Source organism: Oryctolagus cuniculus, chromosome 5, assembly GCF_051225735.1.
Source record: "Oryctolagus cuniculus isolate XC-2025 breed Fujian yellow rabbit chromosome 5, ASM5122573v1, whole genome shotgun sequence".
In the NCBI taxonomy this organism is placed as follows: Eukaryota; Metazoa; Chordata; class Mammalia; order Lagomorpha; family Leporidae; genus Oryctolagus; species Oryctolagus cuniculus.
Genome location: NC_142871.1, coordinates 12,296,487 through 12,316,205, shown reverse-complemented (window position 1 = coordinate 12,316,205; position 19,719 = coordinate 12,296,487). Strand labels below are relative to the sequence as shown.

The following is a 19,719-nucleotide window of genomic DNA, read 5'->3' as shown; positions in this document are numbered from 1 at the left end:
CGGTTTCTGAACAGGAATGAGCACGCTCCACACAACGGAAAGAGGGAAGTGACAGTGATATAATTTTCCCGGCTTAAAAATGCTTCCTACTCCTCGCAGCCGGCGAATGTTGGACGGGCTCACTTCTCCGCCCTGCACAACGTTGTCGCCTGGGCAGAGTTTGTGCAAGCCCAGTGGCGCCCTCGCTTTCTTGAAGCTCTGTGTTGCTGGCTCATGTTATTGAGGGAAAGGAGATAATGAAACGAGTTGGTTTTGAAAGGCCTTCCCTACTGGGCAGCAAAACTCAAATGAACAGGTCCAGGGAACTATGTCAATAAGGACCAGCCCTAACCAAGAGAGGGACTTATGGGTAAGAACCTAAAACCAACATAGGTGTGCTGCTTGCAAAAGGGGAAAATTCATCCTGTGATGGTGAAAAAACAGGGTGTAAGACACATGCCAAAGAGTAGATCTTTCTCCCAAAAGGAGAAAATAGCAAAGAAAAGCACGGCTGTCACACGTGAGCGTGCGCTATTTTGTTAGCTTCTATCTATGCTCTTTTAAAGGAAGCTGCAGATGAAATTATCTCATCTCTACTGTGGACAAGTAGACGAGTGTGAAGTGAGGGGTGGTGACTCTCAGGGCTCAGAGGAAGGTGAGAGCCTAGAAGCCAGGACTAGGTGTTGAGTTGCAGCCCAGTGGAACTGGATTCCGAGGGGCCAGAGGCCAGGATGGGTTGGAAGCATCGCCTCTGGAGAGAAGGTAGACAGCCAGGACTGGATTCTAGGCCAAGTGTCAAGGCAAGAAGACCAAGTGGACCAAGTGGGTTTTAGGAAGTGGTGCTAGGAATAAAAAGTCTCCAAGCTCAGTTGCCATAGGCAGGCAGCTCTATTAATAGGATAGCTGAGGCTGTGCCCCTGGGGAGAAACCAAGATTGCAAGACATTTTACAGCTGCCCCACTCTCTTCTCCTCCAACCCTGAAGTCAGAAGGTAAGCTTTTCCTGGGCGTCCGAGTTGGGAATCTTACTCTCTGGCTGACTCCAGGCCAGGAGGACGTCCTCACAGGTTTCCTTCAGTCTGTCTCCTCTCTAGGCTGGGCTGGGCGTGGGGTGCACAGAAGTCTGGCTCTCCTCCCTGAGCACTCTCTTCCTAGGGCCAGGGCTTCTCAGGCTACTGGAGCTCAGGACATAGAGAGACGTGGCAGGGGTCTCACAGAGCAAAGTCTGGTTCAAGTCAGAGTAACTCCTTGTGGGAGGAGGGGACTGGAATTGGAGCTTTGGGAACCTCAGATGACCACCTGATCACTCCTACAAATAGCTCATCCAGGAAAGACCAAAATTCAATGAGAATTGATAATGAAGAAAACGACATAGTCCTGGTACAGCGTATAAGAAAAAAATGAAAACGGAGCAACCAACTTGACTGAAAGATGAAAAACACTTCCCAGAAAAGTAGTCTATGGAGCAGAAAAAATACTAGAGGACTTCAAAAAGTTAATGAAACAAAACCCCTATGAAGGAAGGCCACCAAGCGGAAATACAGGAACCGAGGGAAGAGATGGCATGGCCGTAGGAAATTCCCAGAGATGGACAAGTAGCAATATCTCAGTAGTATGTCTCAGTAGTAATATCTCAGTAGTAATATCTCAGTAGTGATATCTCAGTAGTAATGTCTCAGTAATAATATCTCAGTAGATTTTAATTTGCTGGTTCAATTCTGATACAGGGGCCGGAAAAAAGGTCTGGGTATAGAAGACCTCAGTGGCAGGATTAGTGAGGTAGACATGAGTAAGCCATACGAAACTCCATGACCTACAAAGAGGGCATAGATTCCCCTACCCTCCAAACACTGTGGATCTTGAACTCTGCTCTATCTGTATCCGCTCCTTTGGTTGTCACACCCAGCGTCATGGCTCCAAACACACTTCCAATGCTGACAGTCACTTGCAGCTGAACTTCTCCCTTGGACTCTCGACTCCCATATTCAGCTGCCCACTCAACGTCTCCATGTAGACGTGGAACAGGCATCTTGAGCTAAGTATGTCAAAAACTGGGCTCCTGGTAGCCCACACCTGCCAACCAGCTCCTCTCAGAATCACCCCAGTCCCAGTAGGTGGGGGCTCTGCTTTAGCTTGGGTCATGCGTGGTATCTCATCATCTCATCTCTATCATGTCAACTCAACCTTCAACATTTGCCCAGAATTAACTGCTCCTCACCACCTGCACTGCTGCCCCCCTAATCCACGCTACCAGCTTTGCCTACTCCTCGACGGCCTCTTCACTTCTGTCCTGCACCCTGTACAATCTGTTCTCTTCCAGTGGCCAGAGTGGCTCCATGTCACTATTCTGCTCTCAGCCCTCTGGGAGTGAAACGCAGAGTCTTAGAATGACCTGCAACCGTCCCCCAGTGCCTCTGCAAAGGCCATCTTCTGCCATTTTCCCTGGCACCTTCTCTGTTAAACCGCAGCCTCCTGGGTCATGCTAGGAACTATGTCTCCTGCCTCAGGGCCCTGGCACATGCTTGTTATCAGTAATGCACACAGCACCATCCTTCACTTCTTTTCTCAAATGTGGAAACTTAAAGAAGAAAATACTGCAACATGTTGACTTTCAAGAGTCATAGATGAGGCCAGTGCTATAGCCTAGCAGGTAAAGCCATCACCTGCAGTGCCGGCATCTTGTATGGGCACAGTTCGAGTTCTGGCTGCTTCACTTCTGAGCCAGTTCTCTGCTATGGCCTGGGAAAGCAGAAGATGGCCCAAGTGCTTGGGCTCCTGCACCTGCATGAGAGACCTGGAAGAAGCTTCTGGCTCCTGGCTTTGGATCAGTGCAGCTCTGGCCATTGTAGCCATCTGGGGAGTGAACCAACGGATGGAAGACCTTTCTGTCTCTCTGTCTCTGTCTCTGTCTCTCTCTCTCTCTCTCTCTGCCTCTGCCTCTTGGTAACTCTGCCTTTCAAATAAATAAATAAATCTTAAAAAAAGAGTCATAGATGATAAAGGCACAAAGACTGTTAACATAGATTGTTAACTGCTTGCATTAGAGTTTGACTCTTTCCCAAGCTCTCCAATGTACTACAGTTAGCTTTAACTTATGAGCACAACACTATGAGTGGACACTATCATCCACATTTTACCATGGGACACATTAGCTCCAGTAAGCTATCTTGTCCAAGGTCACACCACCAGGAGCTTCTAGCAGCAGGAAATATAAGCTGCACTCCAGTTGTATGGCTCCAGAGCAAGCGCTATGTAATTATGATTATTATTACATAATTATTATTATGCAACAATAACAATAGGATAAGTAAAAGGACAATCACAATAATAATCACATAATGACAGCAGCTAACACTGAGTACTCTGGAAAAAACAGTTTCGGGCACCTCACATGCATTTACTGATTCAATCTTTACAGAACTGTAGGAAGTGAGCTTATTATTATTATTTTATTTATTTATTTCTTCTTAAAGCTTTTACTCAGACATAATGGCAAATTATTATTATTTGCAGTTTGCAGAGGAGGAGATTGGGTCAAAACCAGCATAGATAATCTGGCCAAGGTCAAGTGGCGGCAGTGGCAGAGCCAGGGTTTATACCAGGTATTCAGACTCCGGATGCTGGATCCTTAGCTCTGCCTGGCCTTACAATATTTGCCCCCTGCTTTTGTAAGACATGCTAGGTACAGGGTATAGGTAGACATAAGTGAATCCTTTAGTTGGATAATTAAGGGAAGACCGTGCTCACTCAAGATTTCTTGAAGGCATATGTCATTTAAGACATACCGTTCTTAAACTGAGGGTAAGCATGAAACAATTCAACATAATCAATAATTGTTGGAGGCTGCCAGCCAGTTAAGCAGACGTTTGCGGTTCGTGAAATATATCTTGACCATCTTTTTCCAAGGGAGATAGTTTATCTTGGAGCAAGACGCACACTCCTGCAGATTAACTTTCCATTTCAGCAGCAACTTGTATTTCCCCAGAGAGGCCCCCAGCAGGCGGAGGAAAAAGAGCTCGCCTTACCTGGGGTGACTGTAGGCTATCTGCTTGAATTCGTCGTCCCAGTTAGGTCTCCCGTAGAAGGTTTTCTGCTTTAAGCCTGTAATCACGTCAGTATTCTCATCCCAGTGTAAAGCTATGTGAAGAGCCTAAAGGAAAATGTGGTATCAGATGATATTTAGAAAAAAAAGAGGATCCTTCTATAAAGAAAGAATGAAGTAGCTATGCTCATTTGTAGATTTAGCATACTTTTTTTTTTTTTTAAGCAGGGCTGGGAATGCTTATCATGATGAGCAGATATCACAGACGTTGCATTTTAGGGCAAGTGTGCTGCCTCATTTATTTTTGCATCGGGCCTCACTGGAACAAAGTGCCTCCTTAAATGTAGTAGGTGTGCATGTCACTAGCCTAGAAAGGATATTTTCTTGGAAAAGTTGAGCATAATACAGTAAATATGGTAAGGAAAAAGCAGGACTAAATGACTCCCTTACTTCTGACAAAACTTCTCCAAAATTAATCTTCACCTGCTGTCCCCATTCACTTAATGGCAAAACCTGGGGATTTAAGAAGGGCATTGCCAGATTTAAAGTGCCATGAAATCTCTGGGACGAAGCTGGATCTTATAATCAGATCTGCCTGCTGGGTTGAAACAGTTTGATAGACAGCTGTCTCTTGGTATCCACAGGGGATTTGTTCTAGGACTGTCCCCTCCCTAGGTACCATGGGGGACACAGAAATCTCTTCTATAAAGTGGTGTAGTATTTGCATACCACTCTGCACACCCTTCTGTGTCCTTTACATCATCTCTTGATTTTTTACAATACCTAATACAAGATAAAAGCTATGAAAATAATTGCTATCTTATATTGTTTATGGAATAACAACAAGAAAAACAGCCTAACATGTTCCCTTTACAGGATCTCTCTCTTTTTTTTTTTTTTCTGACTATTTTGATCACTGTTGGTTGAATCCACAGATGTAGAACCAAAGATCTGAAGGCTGACTGTTTACTGTTAGATTTCAAGTTCTGGCAGACAGGATGGGATGGCCAAATAGCAGGGGTGCATGGTTGGAATTCTGTGCCCAACCATTTGCCTTCTAACTAAGCCAATCCAGGCATCATGTAACTAACTAATGGTTGGTAAGGCAGAGCAGGGGCTCCGTCCATCCCTCACAATCACTTCTCAAACTGCTGTGATTTCATAAGCTCTTGTTGAATTTGGTAGCGACCGGATTCTTGCCTCCTGGGGTCTGTGTCCTGAGCTCACCCTTTAGGCCCATCAGTAGCCCTGGAGCTCACATGTCTTGGCTTTGGTGCCCAATTTGCTCTTATCTCTTACTCTTCTTGATGCCACCAGTTTGGATAACAACCATGCTGGGCCCAATCCATATGCCAGCTTCCTGCTGTGAGCCTGACTTCGAGGGCTGGTCTTTCCTTCAGTCTAGGAAAGCAGCTAAGGCCAGGGAGCTTCAGCAGACTATGGAATATAATGAAAGTGTCCTGGCCTGAGTCTCAGAAATCCAGGCTGCAGGAAGTTGACAGTAAGCAGATTAGCCCCTAGATATCTGGACTACGATTGGGAAAGAGATGGGGAATAGGAGCAGGCCGGGAGAGAATGGGACACATGACAGGAGTGACAGGTCAGGGAGGGGGAAGAGAGGGACCAAGCCTGGGGAGCGTGGACACATGGCATGGTGGCGGCCACATGGCATGGGCATCGCTAGTGCCAGAGTAAATGGTGGGGGTGAGGTTGTGGGTGGGGGTCCTGTTGAGAAGGATCTGAGAGTTCTTGGTGAGAAGTTTGGGCATCATTCCCTGAAACACTAAGGGAGGGGGGCGGGGGCTCTCCCTTCTTAACTTTTGTGGTGCCACCAATCATTGATGTTCAAACATTTGGAATTATATTTGTTCCATATTTCTCAGCCCAGTGTTCAGCTAATCTCCAAACTCTGCTGATTTGCCCTTCACAATACCTCTTCCATCTGTCCCTTCTGTTCCTATCATCTTGCCACTTTGAGGTTGTGGGATTCAGTTTAACAATTGGTTATTTCTAAAACAGTCTCTTGATTCTTGAAATACTGACAGAATGCACCAATTATTTTTTCCTTAAATGTTGAGATTAGTGATTTCATGCTTGGAATTTGAGCATCTAAAGAATTTCCAATATGTCATGGCAAAAATTTAAGAAGACATTTATTTTAATCTCATATTTAGAAGAAAATAGTATATTTTACAGCCTCCTCTTGGGAGTGGCAGAGATGGGGGGGAGGTAGAATGGTGTTGTCACAAAATCAGTTTCACTTATGAGAACCTGTCTCACAACTCCCAAATGACAAGGCTGCCTCGGTGGACACTTGGGAGCAATTACTCCAGTAGGAGGAGGGCCGCATGGTGCTACGAAGCACAAGACAAAGGCTGCATCTGTACTGCACCAACTGTATCATCAGTCAAAATCCCTCTTGAATAGGGAAAATGTTTGTTTGGAAAACATAATTAACACTATATAATTCATTAAGATGTTTCAAGCCTAGTTCCCAAGAAACCTACATTTCAAATTATCCCAGAGGATTAAATATTTAAGGAGGACTGCAAATAAGACCATAAAAATTCATTAAGCTACTGAATTTCAAGCAAAGTCTGTTCATTTGCAGAAGCCCAGAGTCAAATTATAAGGATGCTCTGTAGGGTCAGTGTGTGTGTGTGTGTGTGTGTGTGTGTAAGACAAACACAGAGAGCATTCATTTGTAAATTTAGAGATTAAAGCAAATCTCTGTGGCTCAAACACACTTCCTTTAAAAGTCTGAATCAGTGATAGCTGCTAAGGAGGTGCTGATTAGAATACACATTGTGTAACCTAGAAATCACTTTATTGCTAACTCTCATATTGGAGGAGTTAAAATGGATTAAAATGCACTAATCATCACTGAATATTATCAACATGGAAATACTAACATAATCAGTATTTTGATATACATGATTGTGGTAACCTCAACCTTAATATTTCATTAATAAAATATACAGAAGAACATATTGATCTTAGACATCTAAGTAAACACGCAAACACTTCCTAAGAACACCTTTAAGAAAAGGAAATTTCTAGATAAATCAGGTATTCATAATTATCTTCGATAGGCACTCACATACTTTACAATACAAAATGTCAAGTGTAAACACCCAGGGATCTGTTCTGTTTAACTCAGAACAGCTCAAAGCATAGGATTAGATCCAATCTGCAACTCATCTGCATGCTACACCCAATCAATAATGTTTGCTTGATGCCACTCTTAAAGTGACAAATGCAATTATATTTGAGCTTTCCAACCCTGAATTATCTTCTGTTCATATTTATCCTATTTTGTATTCCTTAGCAAGTTAACTTTACATTCTTTGATTGCTATGCTCTGGCTAATTCTTCCTAATCTGTTTTTTCTTTATTTTCATTTCCTTTCTAAGGACACAAAAAGGATTCTTTCATGTTACCGTGTAGCTACATAGCTGATTTTGGAGATGGCTCTTCTCCTCTTTGCTGTCTATTAAACAAATTAGGTGATACAGCTCATTTTCAGTCTTCTCAATACCTGGTCTTCATCCCAGCCAGTGAGAAATATACGATAACTCAGAAAGTGAGCTTTCCCTTGTTCGCTCATCTGTGTTTCCAGCGAGAGTAAGAGATCAGCAAACCACTCAAATGCCCTTGCATCCCGGCAGATCCAATAGAAATACACCTGACAAGAGACAAGGCGAGAGAACGGATTGGTCCCACTTTTCATAATGGGCTGATAATGGCAGACTACTTTATCTCCATTAAATTATTGGAGCCCAAATGGGCACTTCTGCAAAATAACATGCCAGTCTCTGCCAGTGAACAAACAGTCACACTGTGATTTCTTTTGAAAAAAATTCACATTGTGTTTGAAAAAGCCCAGAGTGAATTCAGAGTCAGGAGCCTGTGGGCTGTGCCAGTTCCTCTGGCTGCGGATCAACTCGGCACGTTTCTGGCTGTGTGCTTCCTCGGAATAAGATTAATAATCATAACTAGCCGTGCCTTCCACTGCTCCCAAAGGGGGATAAACTGTGAGACCAACCCCTTCATCTTTACTTACGACCTAAGCTCGGGATTTGAACTCGCTGCCCCAGAGACCCCACAGGCTTGGGCACTAATCCACTTCGCCAGTCCTGGCCCCTGGAGAGTGGAGATTATGGTAATTGCTGAATCAAGACACACAGGCCAGAAATTCCCTCTCAGCGAGACAGATCAGTGTCCAAGAAGGTGGGGCTGTGCCTGTGTGTCAACTGCTATGAGGAAATTATGTTGGGGAGGTTTTTTTTTTTTTTTTTTTTTTTTTTTTTAATCTCTGTGTTGAACAAATGGCATGTGACAAGAAGTAGTGTGAATTTTCTAAAATAAAGGTTGAGTTTTGGAACTTTGAGTTTCAGATAATTGCTTCTAGAAGTAACCACAGGAGATAAATCTATGAATGTTCCAGATTTTTCTCACACTCCTGCCTACTGTTGCCATGGCTCATGCCTGTACCTTCTCCCCAAAGAGACACAGTGATCAGCTAACGACGGCTGGGAGGGACTCCTGACCCAGGTGGTGTAACCCCACCTGCAGGCATCTTCCCCAAGGATCAGAGTTCTCTGCCATCAGCCTGCAAACTCACAATCAGATCATCAAAGCCATAGATGAGCTTTAATTAATCAATAAATCAAATTCACAAGGGAGGCAGAAATCACAGAATGTATTTCAAGGCTAAATATCTTGGCTATTCGGTTCAGATTTCTGAAAGAATTTCTAATATTGACAATCAGGAAAAGCAAAGCTGGTGAGGATGAGACTTTTTCTCCCAAGAATTACAGCATATGTATTTGCAGGATGGACATTTAACACATTAGTCTTGGAAGAAATCACCCTCAGTCCCTAAGGAGGATGGCCACGCACACCCCCGCCCACCCCACCACCCCCCGCACACCAAAGGAGGTCCTCTCTGAGGCAGGCAGCAGGCCTTTGGCCCGGAAGCCAAGAGGAAGGGGTCCTGTTGCAACAAACACACACTGAAGACTTAGGACTGTATATGTGGAGAGTGCTCCAAGCTCTGAAGCGGTGAACATGAACAACAGAGAACAAAACAGCAGTAACTCCAAATTCCTTGTTCTCCTGGAGTTTGCATGTCAGAGGAAGAGCAAGACGTTCAATAGGTGGAACACAGGCTAAGTCAGATGGAGACACTTGCCAGGCAGAACCATACGGCAGCATTGCGTGGGGTGGGCAAGGAGGCCTGGCTGAGAACAGAGCCTCTGAGTCAAGAAAGACCTGGAGCAGGCGAAGGAGCTGGGCCAGGCAGGAGCTGTTCTGTTGGAGGGGGCAAAAACAGGGGTCCCGAGCAGACTCCCCAGGAAGAGCAGCAGGCCGAGTAGGGGGAGTGTGGGGGGAGCAGAAGGGGGGAGGGGAGAGGGGAGGCTGGATGGCGCAGGACTTCGCAGCCCTCCTTGCTGTTTTGTCTGAGCGGCTGGAGCGGTGGGGGGTGTTGAGCAGGAACCTGTGGAAGGGGCTGTCTGGCTGCAGGTTGGGCACACACTGGGGGGATGCGGAACAGGAGACGAAGAATGGGGACCAGTTAGGAGGCTGTTGCCAATGACCGCGTTATCCTGTTTCTCCCATCCAAGTACTAACCAGACCTGACCCTGCTTTGCTTCCGAGACCAGACCAGATGGGGCACACACAGGGCGGTGTGGCCGTGGACTGTCTTGTTTCTTTTTGCCTTGTGTAGCGCCTGGTCTAAATTATTCTTTGAATGCCATAGTCTGTGCTTTGACTTGCTGCGCTGCTGGTGGGAATGGAACGCCTCATGACTGAATTCGACACGTGCTTACCTATCGTCCTCCACCTCTTCCTCCCTGCCCCGGGCAGGCGGTTTTATCTCAGAACATTAAGGGTGGCATTTGGCGTGAGCATCACTGATCTATTTTCTATGACTTCTTTAGGAGCAGGCCGAATATGTATTCACATATGAATAATAAACCAAGAGTTTTGCTTTTCTTTTTTTTTTTTTAACAAAGAGAAGTTTTAATTTCGAGTTAGTTTCAATCATCTTTACTTGAGAACCGCCCACATCTTAGCTTCTTCCCCCCACTACCCTTTGTCCTTTCCAATAGAAATCGTTGCTGTCCTCACTTTCTTGTGGTTTAGCTGTGTGTCAGCATTCTTAGGGCTTGCCAAGCCTTTTATGCTTTTTTGCTTCCTTGTAATGGCTTTGTGAGTTTTTCCCTCCGTAATTGACTTCTAGGTGACACCGGGCAGCTTTGGGGCAAGAGACTGTGGCGGGAAAATGGAAGGCTCCGGAGAAGAGCTCCAGGCAGAACAAGGAAAAAAAGAGAGACTTTGAACAGCAGAAAGGGTATTTACTTTGATTGTCTTTCATCTTTTTAATGGACGGGGACACTCACTGCGAGGGGACATGGGAGTTCCACCCCTGCATTTCACCCAGTGCAAAGGACCTGGTCAACGCGACAACAAGTATCTCCGACAATAGACTGAAACTCTGTGATCTGTGCCTTCCAACACTCACCTTCCCCACTTAGCCTCTAAAAATAAAACAACCCTAAAATCAGTTACCTCTATAGAGAACGGCTCTCAGAATTCCGTAGCTGATCTAAGAGGCCCAAAACAGCTAAGGTGATTTTAAAAGAGTTTGTGAAACAGGAAGTCATCCATCCTCTGTACATCAGGACAGTGCTGAACTTTCTTAAGGAACTTACTGTGTTTTAACATCTCACTGAGGATAGAGCGGGTGCCCAGATGTGTCAGGAGGCCTCTGTGGGATCGTGGGCTCAGTGCGTGGGGCTGGCACAGGCCTTTGCTGGCACACCCTTCCCAGGCACTAATGAGCAAACCTGGCGGCGTCCACCTGTGGATGGCCTGGGTCTGAGCCTCACTCACGGTGTTCTGCCCTCTCCCACGTCCCATTCCACTTCCATGTTCCCTGAGGCCTGGGCTCCTTTAAGAATGCTTCAGCACCACGTGGGCACCAGGCCAAAGTGCCCTGGGGCTGGTGAGACATGGGCATGTCCAAGTTTTTTTTTTTTTTTTTTTTGGGACAAGCAGAGTGGACAGTGAGAGAGAGAGAGACAGAGAGAAAGGTCTTCCTTTGCCATTGGTTCACCCTCCAATGGCTGCCATGGCTGGTGCGCTGTGGCCGGCGCACCGCACTGATCCAATGGCAGGAGCCAGGTACTTCTCCTGGTTTCCCATGGGGTGCAGGGCCCAAGCACTTGGGCCATCCTCCACTGCCTTCCCGGGCCACAGAGAGCTGGCCTGGAAGAGGGGCAACCGGGACAGAATCCGGTGCCCCGACCGGGACTAGAACCCGCTGTGCCGGCGCCGCAGGCGGAGGATTAGCTTAGTGAGCCGCGGCGCCGGCCCAGACACTATGATTGTAAAAAATCTCCACCCTAATCCACCATTAACATCAATCCATGAATGGTTAGCCTAAGTCTTTGAGTATGGGGAGTCACATCCTGTTCAAACCATAACAGAGAGAATGGCACTGTGGCCTAGCAGGTAAAGCCACTGCCTGCAGTGCTGGCATCCCATATGGGTGCTGGTTCAAGTCCCGGCTGCTCCACTTCCAATCCAGCTCTCTGCTGTGGCCTAGGAAAGCAGTAGAGAATGGCCCAAGTGGTTGGGCCCCTGCACCTGCGTGGGAGACCTGGAGGAAGCTCCTGGCTCCTGGCTTCGGATCAGCTCAGATCCAGCTATTGCGGCCAACTGGAGAGTGAACCAGTGGATAGAAGACCTCTCTCTCTCTCTCTCTCTGCCTCTGCCTCTCTGTAGCTCTGCCTTTCAAATGAATAAATAAGTCTTTAAAAAAAAAAAAAACATAACAGAAGCCTATGCCATAACTTGAACAGGTGTTTACAACACAGGCAGAGGTCACATTCTAGCAATCTAATTTGTATTCTTTAGAACCAAAATCGATTCCCTGAGAATGAATGGGAACGTATTTATTTATCTATTTATTTATTTATGGCCCAGAATCCATCCAAAGCAAAAGGGTGTCCATGAGGATATAGGTGTAGAACACGGCATAGCATCCTAGACCCCTGGCCTTGCTGTCAGGAGCTGTCATTGTTGGGGGGGGGGCACTGGAGGGCTGCAGGGGGCTTACTCAGCTCAAGTAGATTTCCACGGATGTGGAAATAAACAATAAACACAGAACAGAAAGTCACAGGGGCATCGCGAGGAAGCAGGGAGATGGTCTCCTGCAGCGGTTAGCGCAGTGTTTGTAGAACAAATGCTCAGACGTTCGCTGCTGTTGTTACTGTCCTCACTGTCACTTCGCGGGAGTGTGAGAATGAGCGCAATATATTTATATTACAGAGCAAACGGGGCTGTTTGCCTCACGTAGTCTGTGTTACCACCGGTCTCCGGTGGGCTGTAGACATGGCGGTCATTGAGAGAAGAAGCCACACTGATCTCCTGCATCAGTCTTGGAATTGGATTTTCAGCACTGATGATAATGAATCAGGCCTTAAAGGGGACCCACTTCACTAGGGAAGGAGTATCCCAGGTTCCTCGTACACCAAACTCACATGGAATCCAGTTACAGAGCGCGCCCTTCACTGATGCCTCCCTAGCAAGGAGAAGGCCGTGGGCTGTGATGTGACCAGCCCCCGGGGCAGCACCCTACAGTGCCCCACATGGTGTAGGAAACACACGAGACAGAGGCTCCAAACCAGCGGGGCAGGAGAGGGAATCCTGACAGTTGTCCACAGAGAACTTCTTCTGAGAAGACACAGATGTGATGGGTAGTTAGAAAGCATACTGCCACCTAAACAAATGGTTCCTCTTTTAGTCCTGGTTTTCACTTTGCTTTGTTGTTAGGGCAATTGTGAATGGATATAATAGATGCGAGAAGATGCACACAAGAACCGGTCCTGTTGGCCTAATAAGCCTCCTTAAGGTGTAAACCTTCCAGTTTTTTTTTTATTTGACAAGCAGAGTTAGACAGTGAGAGAGCGAGACAGAGAGAAAGGTCCTCCCCCCGCTGGTTCACCCCCCAAATGGCTGCCACGGAGCCAGATGCCTCCTCCTGGTCTCCCATGTGGGTGCAGGAGTCCAAGTACTTGGTCCATCCTCCACTGCCCTCCCGGGCCACAGCAGAGAGCTGGACTGGAAGAGGGGCAACTGGGACCAGAACCCGGCGTCCATATGGGATGCCGGCGCCACAGGCGGAGGATTAACCAAGTGAGCCACGGCGCCTGCCCCGACCTTCCAGTTTTAAAGTGATAACACTGGGGCTGGCATTGGGGCATAGTGGGTAAAGCTACTGCCTGCAGTGTTACCATCTAATATGGGTGCTAGTTCGAGGTCCGGCTGCCCGACTTCTGACCCTGCTCCCTGCTGATGTGCCTGGGAAAGTAGCAGGAGATGGCCCCAGTCCTTGGGCCCCTGCACCCACATGGGATAAAGCTCCTAGCTCCTGGCTTTGGACTGGACCAGTTCTGGTTGCTGTGGCCATTTGGGGAGTGAAACAATGGGTGGAAGATCTCTCTCTCTCTCTCTCTCTCTCTCTCTCTGTCTTTCCCTCTCTGTAACTCCGTCTTTCAAATAAATAAATAAATCGTTAAAAACAAAGATTTATTTATTTGAAAGGCGGAGTTACAGAGAGCAGAAGCAGAGAACGTGAAAGAGAGAGAGAGAGAGAGAGAGAGAGAGAGAGAGAGAGATCTTCTACATGCTGGTTTACTCCCCAGATGGCCACAGTGGCTAGAGCTGCGCCCATCCAAAGCCAGGAGCCAGGAGCTTCTTCTGGGTCTCCCACATGGGTGCAAGAGCCCAAGGACTTGGGCCATCTTCTGCTGCCTTTCCAGGCCATAGCAGAGAGCTGGCTCAGAAATGGAGCAGCTGGGACTCGAACTGGCGTCCATATGGGTTGCCAGCACTGCAGGCAGCAGCTTTACCCACTATGCCACAGCACCACAGCACCAGCTCCAAATAGGTAAATCTTAAAGTGATAGACAGCATTATGAAAAGTGTTTCTGATTAACCATTATAAGACCAAGACTGGCCTTTGCCAACCATTGTTTGTCCTTAAGCCTTTTCCTTAAAGACATCATCGAGTGTTAACTGTTTCCTGACTGTAATGATGGTTTGCCCGGAAATCCAGGAAGGACTTTATTTTTTTATTAACACTTCTGTTTGACATAATTACAGTGAATAATCCTTGTTGGCCCCCTGACACATTCATTGCTAGTATGGTCGTTAAGTAAATGGTGGGCTGAGAGCACCAGGAAATACCTGAAGGCACCAAATAAAATGAAATAGATCATCAGGTATTGATGCTTAATTTGCCAATAGAAAACAACATATATTATCTATAGATATTATATATTATAATGGACAGCAAAAGCCAAATTGCACATCTCCCTCCCACACAGCAATTTAAGTACAAAATGCGTGTTGCATATGTGTATAGGTATGAGGGAACTTCAAAAAGCTCATGGAAAATTGAATTAAAAGATCTTTATTTTGAAGAAAAAATGTTAAAATCCATGTGTGGTTTTGTTGTAATACACAGGTTCCATGAACTTTCTGAAGACTGCTTTATACATGGATTTCAAGAATATTTTGTACCAAAATAGACAGATCTTTTACTTAAAATATTTATTTTTTTAAAAAGACAAAGAGGGAAAGAGACACAGGCAGAAAGAGATCCTCTACCTGCTGGCTCACTCGCCAAACAGAAGTGAGTTTGCCTATAGCAAGCCTGGGTCTGTCCAAAACAGGGAGCTTGGAACTCAACCCGAGTCGCCCATGTGGGTGGCAGGAACCCAACCACGTGGGCCATCACCTGTTGCCTCCTCGCAGGTGCATTAACAGGATGCTGGGATCAGAAGCACAGCCGGGTCTTGAACACAAGCACTCTGGTATGGGATGTGGGCATTCCAAGTATCTTAACTGTGAGGCCAAACGCCCTCCTCTAAACTTTTCTTTTAATTCTGTTCCCAAGAACTCTTTGAAGTCCCTCCGTATGTGTAGGTGACTGCGTAGGAAAGGAGCGGCGTGCGACCCACTCAGCTGTCCAATAACGAAATCCTGGGGAGGCAAAGTGATGCAGGTGCTGAGTCTGTGGGAGGAGGGGAATGAAGGAAGATTCTTGATTTTGATTTTACTTTAATCTTTTACGTAAGACTCTGGTCAGAAATGGCTTGGGTGATATAAACCAAGATATTACAAAGTATTAACAGTTGTCACTTCCGCACAGCGCAATAGTAAGGACTAATGGGATGCTGAAGTCTTCCAAGAAAATGAAAATGAGAAGCCTGGGTTTCACGAGGAGCCGGAGCAGGGCCCATGCCACCCAGCTCCATTGATCACATCTCTCGGAGGTAAGGAGAGGGGATCGATTCCAGCAGTAGCCAGCGCTCCAGTGTGAGGGAAAGAGAAAGTAAATAATTTCTCAAACTAAACAGATGAAATTAAATGCATTTTTCATTCATTAGAATTAGAGCAGGCCCTCCTTGCCTTTATGAATGTATTCACGTAGGGTATGGATTTCTGTCTCTCTCGGCCTCTTTCTCTCATTTCCACTGGCCCATGCTGTCTTTTTATTTGAATTATCTGTTTATTACATTAGGTTAGGAACCCAAAGGCCATTTTGCAGGGGATAAACCATAAATACCCATTATCGTGATTATCTATTATTGAGCTGATGAAGAAAGACAAGTATGAAGAAATTAGATTAGCTCCATTTTTCTATAATCTATTTTATTGTAGCCTGAAGATTTCATATGCAGTTAAGAAAAGGAACCAAATCTTCCAGTCGGCCATTCTCCCAGTCCCATCTACACGGCTATGATGCAAGGGATACTGAAATGCGTCAGCCAAAGGATTGAAGTCAGCAGTCTGCCCCTTCCCTCTCCACTCAAACACATCTATTCCATTCATCATTTTGACAGTTTGCACAAGCAAAGTGTCCTAATTTTTTTTCAAGAGCTCTTTTCACAAATTGAGTGTGATGTAGAATTCATCAGCCCCGCTAGGCAGCAGTGGGAGGCCTTCTTGCTATGGGGAGTTTGGACCCCTCAGCTCTCAGCTGCATTGGGTCAGAGATTTCTCAGCCACCTCGCTCCCCCACTCCTCCCACAGGGGCACAAGGCTCTCTCTGCCTTCATCCTAGTGCAGGCTGGCCTTTGCTTCAGTGTTGAAAATATCCCTTTACTGGATCACAACTTTTTTTCCATTTTCTTCACAGCAAGCCATCATTCTACTTGTGATTTTGCCTTCATGGGACATCTCCTCCTGACCTGGTTTCTCACCACCCTCCCTGGATCTTCCAAAACAAAAGATAGTTTGAACCAAAGAGAGTTGGAAAGGTCAGCTTCGAGTAGAAAAGCGCTACTTAGGATCCCAAGCAGTGGCTGGCATCTTACTGGTTATGCTTTTGCTTCTGACTTAGATGTTTTCTAGAATAAACAGGCGGAAGAGAAAAATAAAGAAGATGGGGTTTGCAGGGGAACAGCCTGGGAAACATTGGTGGTGCAGATTTGTTCAACGTACCCTTACAACTTGAGGTGTGTATGTAAAATGTTACACTTTTGTGCCACCTAATATTTTGCAGGTGGAGGAGAAAAATCCCACCAAATTGCAATTAACCATTTTGGCTTAAAATTCCAGCTCTGTGTTGTTTCCCCCTTCCTTTTTTTTTTTTTTCTTTCAACAAAAGAGATCAATCTGGAAACTACAGCTCAGACCTGAAATTGTGAAGAAGCTGTTAGATGAATATGTACTGGTTTCCTCTGCTGCGCTTTCAAAATTATATAGATGCTGACGGGTTAGTGGAAGGAGTGGTATTTATATCTCAAAAGCATGCCCGTGGCCCTGACCAATATTAGTTGCCTAAGCCTAATGATAGCTGTACTCAAACAAAGACGAAATTGCTTCAAGAGAAACTTCCTCAACTTTCGCTCGTTACACGCGGTCTTGAGTGTCATTCTCTGCCTAACCTTTCAACAGCATGATAAGCTCACTCCTTTCATGAGCGAGCCTGGACGTGGACAGCAGAAATGTGCGCACACACATGCTGACTCGGTCGCCAGACTGCTGGGTCACCGTGGACGAGCCACTTCCCACTTGAAGTGCGCATGCCAGCTTCCATTGCCACGTGCAGAGCTGGGAGGGGACAGCTTCAGGGGGTTTTATGATTCGATACTCTAGTTTCCTATCTCCCATAGACCACGACCACTGCCAAATATTCCCTCAAATATTTCTAAGCTGTGAAAATAGTGCTGTTTTTTTCCATCCAACTCTATGGGTTCTCATTTTTGTAATGGAGATGATCAATGTGTCTGTTTTATAGCTTTGTGGTAATGGGTTAGGCCCCCTCCCTCACCCCATTGCAGCAGCCTTGAGGAAGTCCAAAGGCACAGGCCAGGAGTCCAGGAATAACACTGTACTGGGGAGAAAGGCAGAAGGACTGAGATTTTGTGGATTCCTGTAATGGGCTTTCAGGTTTTATGAATTCTTAAAAGAATTTCCTCTATAACTGGAATCTGTTGTTTTAATTATCAAATTACTAAATAGTATTTTTTTGTTATACAAAGAGAACAAATATTAGCAACCTTGATTTTTTTAGAAAATTTCATAGAAGCTATTTGTTTATTCTTTTGAACATGTAGACATTTATTCACTCATTGAATAATCTATTCAATATTTATGGAATACACAAAACAAGAGTACTTTGAAGCGTTTAAGAAAAAATTGAATTAAAAGATAAGTTTACTTTGGTGCAAAAAATTTTAAAATCTATGCAGAGCTTTTTTATAGTATACAATCAGGAAAATTATTTCCATTTCTTTTCTGGAATCTGGTCCTTGTATTGTTTTCTTTATAGGATTGTTGGGTAGATTATAGAATAGCAAACAAGAAAATGTATGTCAACCACCTGTTACTTGGAGACTCATGAAATAGTAAAATTTATTCTTGCTTCTTAGTTGGGAAAGACCCTTCAGCAGGGATCTTGAAGTCTAGCCTTTGTGCTCCAAAGACTAAGATTCCTTAACTGGCGTCAGGTGAAGAAATGCTATGGCTGACTAAGCTTGGGAAGGCATCGCGAGACTAAACTGTGTGAGGTTCTTTCCTGCAGAACTTATCTGATGGGCAAGTAGTGGTGTGACTCCTCCAGCACAGGAAGTTTTGGGGGATTTCTTAAATTCATTTGACCCCAGAATTCTCTTCAGTGAACCACGTCACACATTGGGACACGTGTTGGGGCATGCTAATTGACACATATCGGTGGAGGGGAAGACTGTGTCAAAGGACCAAGCAGAGCAGAAGAGGCAGGACCAGCACCAGCACCAAGCTCGCCTGTGTCCTGGCTCTGCGTGCGTTCACATCACTAGTTCTCATCCCTCCTCTTCTACCACTGCTGGCCCCACAGGGTTGTTGGGACTCAGGGAAGGTAGCTGGAGCATGACGCTTTGGTGTGCTGAACAATCCGAGCTACAGACCCAAGATCTCCCTGGCTTTCTGCCCCTCTTTCCCTCCAGGAAGGCAGAAGGTCCCATATCTACTTAGAGGCTGGCTCCCCCAGAGCGTGCAGGGAGAAGGCTGGAGTTGACGCCACACCCAGAGCCCAGAGACGCTCTGTCCCAGGCTACTTTCTGTTCTTCAGGCCTGTTCATCTCCCCTAAAGATCATTTACTTTTCCACTAAAATTGCCCGCGTTGCCCATTTCCCTGTCCTTTATAAAGATGGCCTTGAAGCTTCAACCATGTGGTCCCTCTTTGAGCCTCATAAAGGTTGGACATTAGCACATTTGTATGCCTTTTCTCCTGTTATTCTGTCTATTGCCCATTTGTTCTCTCAAATCTTTGTGGCTGGAAAGTTTATTTTGCTTCTATAGGCTCAAAGTATGGGATGGAGCCTTAAGATGGGACGAAGGAAAGAAGGGAATCGCGGAGGCATCTAGTCAAAGAACACAAAGAAGTGGTGGCTTCTTGTTAAGACCAAGTCTGTGAGAGCAGGGTACAGAACTGGACACTTGCAAGCATAGCGTGAGACCAAAGACAATCTGAATGAAGGCTGCCTGTTAATGTTCCTAACTGCAGCCCATCACACAGCCATTGCCCGCCTGTCCATATTTTATTGAGATGAGCAATTACATGTCCTGTAATGGCAATGAAGCAATAAAATTTATGTCTTGTCATCTTTAACAAGATTAGACATAACCCTTCTCATAAATGCAGTACTGAATGGAGATTTTTAAGAACATAAGTATAGTTAAGGATCCTTGAATTTATCCCTCATAGTTAATTAAAATCCTCCCCAAGAATCGGTAGATGAGAGATACAAGAACGTTGAAGCTTCTAATCCATGGGCGGGTGAACTAATGATTTTTCCATACCTTGCTTGGCTTCAGCTGGCTCTGGGAATCACAACATTTGTGCCATAGAGATTTCAGAAGTGCGGCAAAGGGAGTGACTCCGATTCCGGCTGCAATGCACACACTCGCGGGGTAGTGGAACACGTCCGTCAGAGCAGCTCCGAATGGCCCGTCCACGGCCAGCCTGAAATCAGAGTGGCCTTCAGAACACTTTGCTCTTGAGCTCAGAATCTTGCCAAGTCAGCGCTCATATTAGGATGTGTCTTCACGTAAGTACAGAGAGCTTGACTATGCGCAAGGGAAAGCCCTGTTTGGACAGCCTGGGGTTAGCATGAAGGTACCACCCCTGGTGG

The 19,719-nt window shown here is 45.7% G+C and overlaps 1 protein-coding gene across 1 annotated transcript in view; it reads right to left on the bottom strand.

Annotated features, from left to right (window-relative positions):
- Positions 1-19,719, bottom strand: part of NOX3 (NADPH oxidase 3) — a 59,358-nt gene that overhangs the window by 7,311 nt on the left and 32,328 nt on the right. Inside the window, exons 10-12 of the mRNA XM_002714968.5 lie at positions 19,388-19,550; positions 7,559-7,705; positions 4,004-4,128 (exon numbers count right to left, since the gene is read on the bottom strand). Of these exons, the coding sequence (XP_002715014.4) occupies positions 4,004-4,128; positions 7,559-7,705; positions 19,388-19,550 (435 nt within the window). The remainder of the gene's footprint in view (positions 1-4,003; positions 4,129-7,558; positions 7,706-19,387; positions 19,551-19,719) is intronic.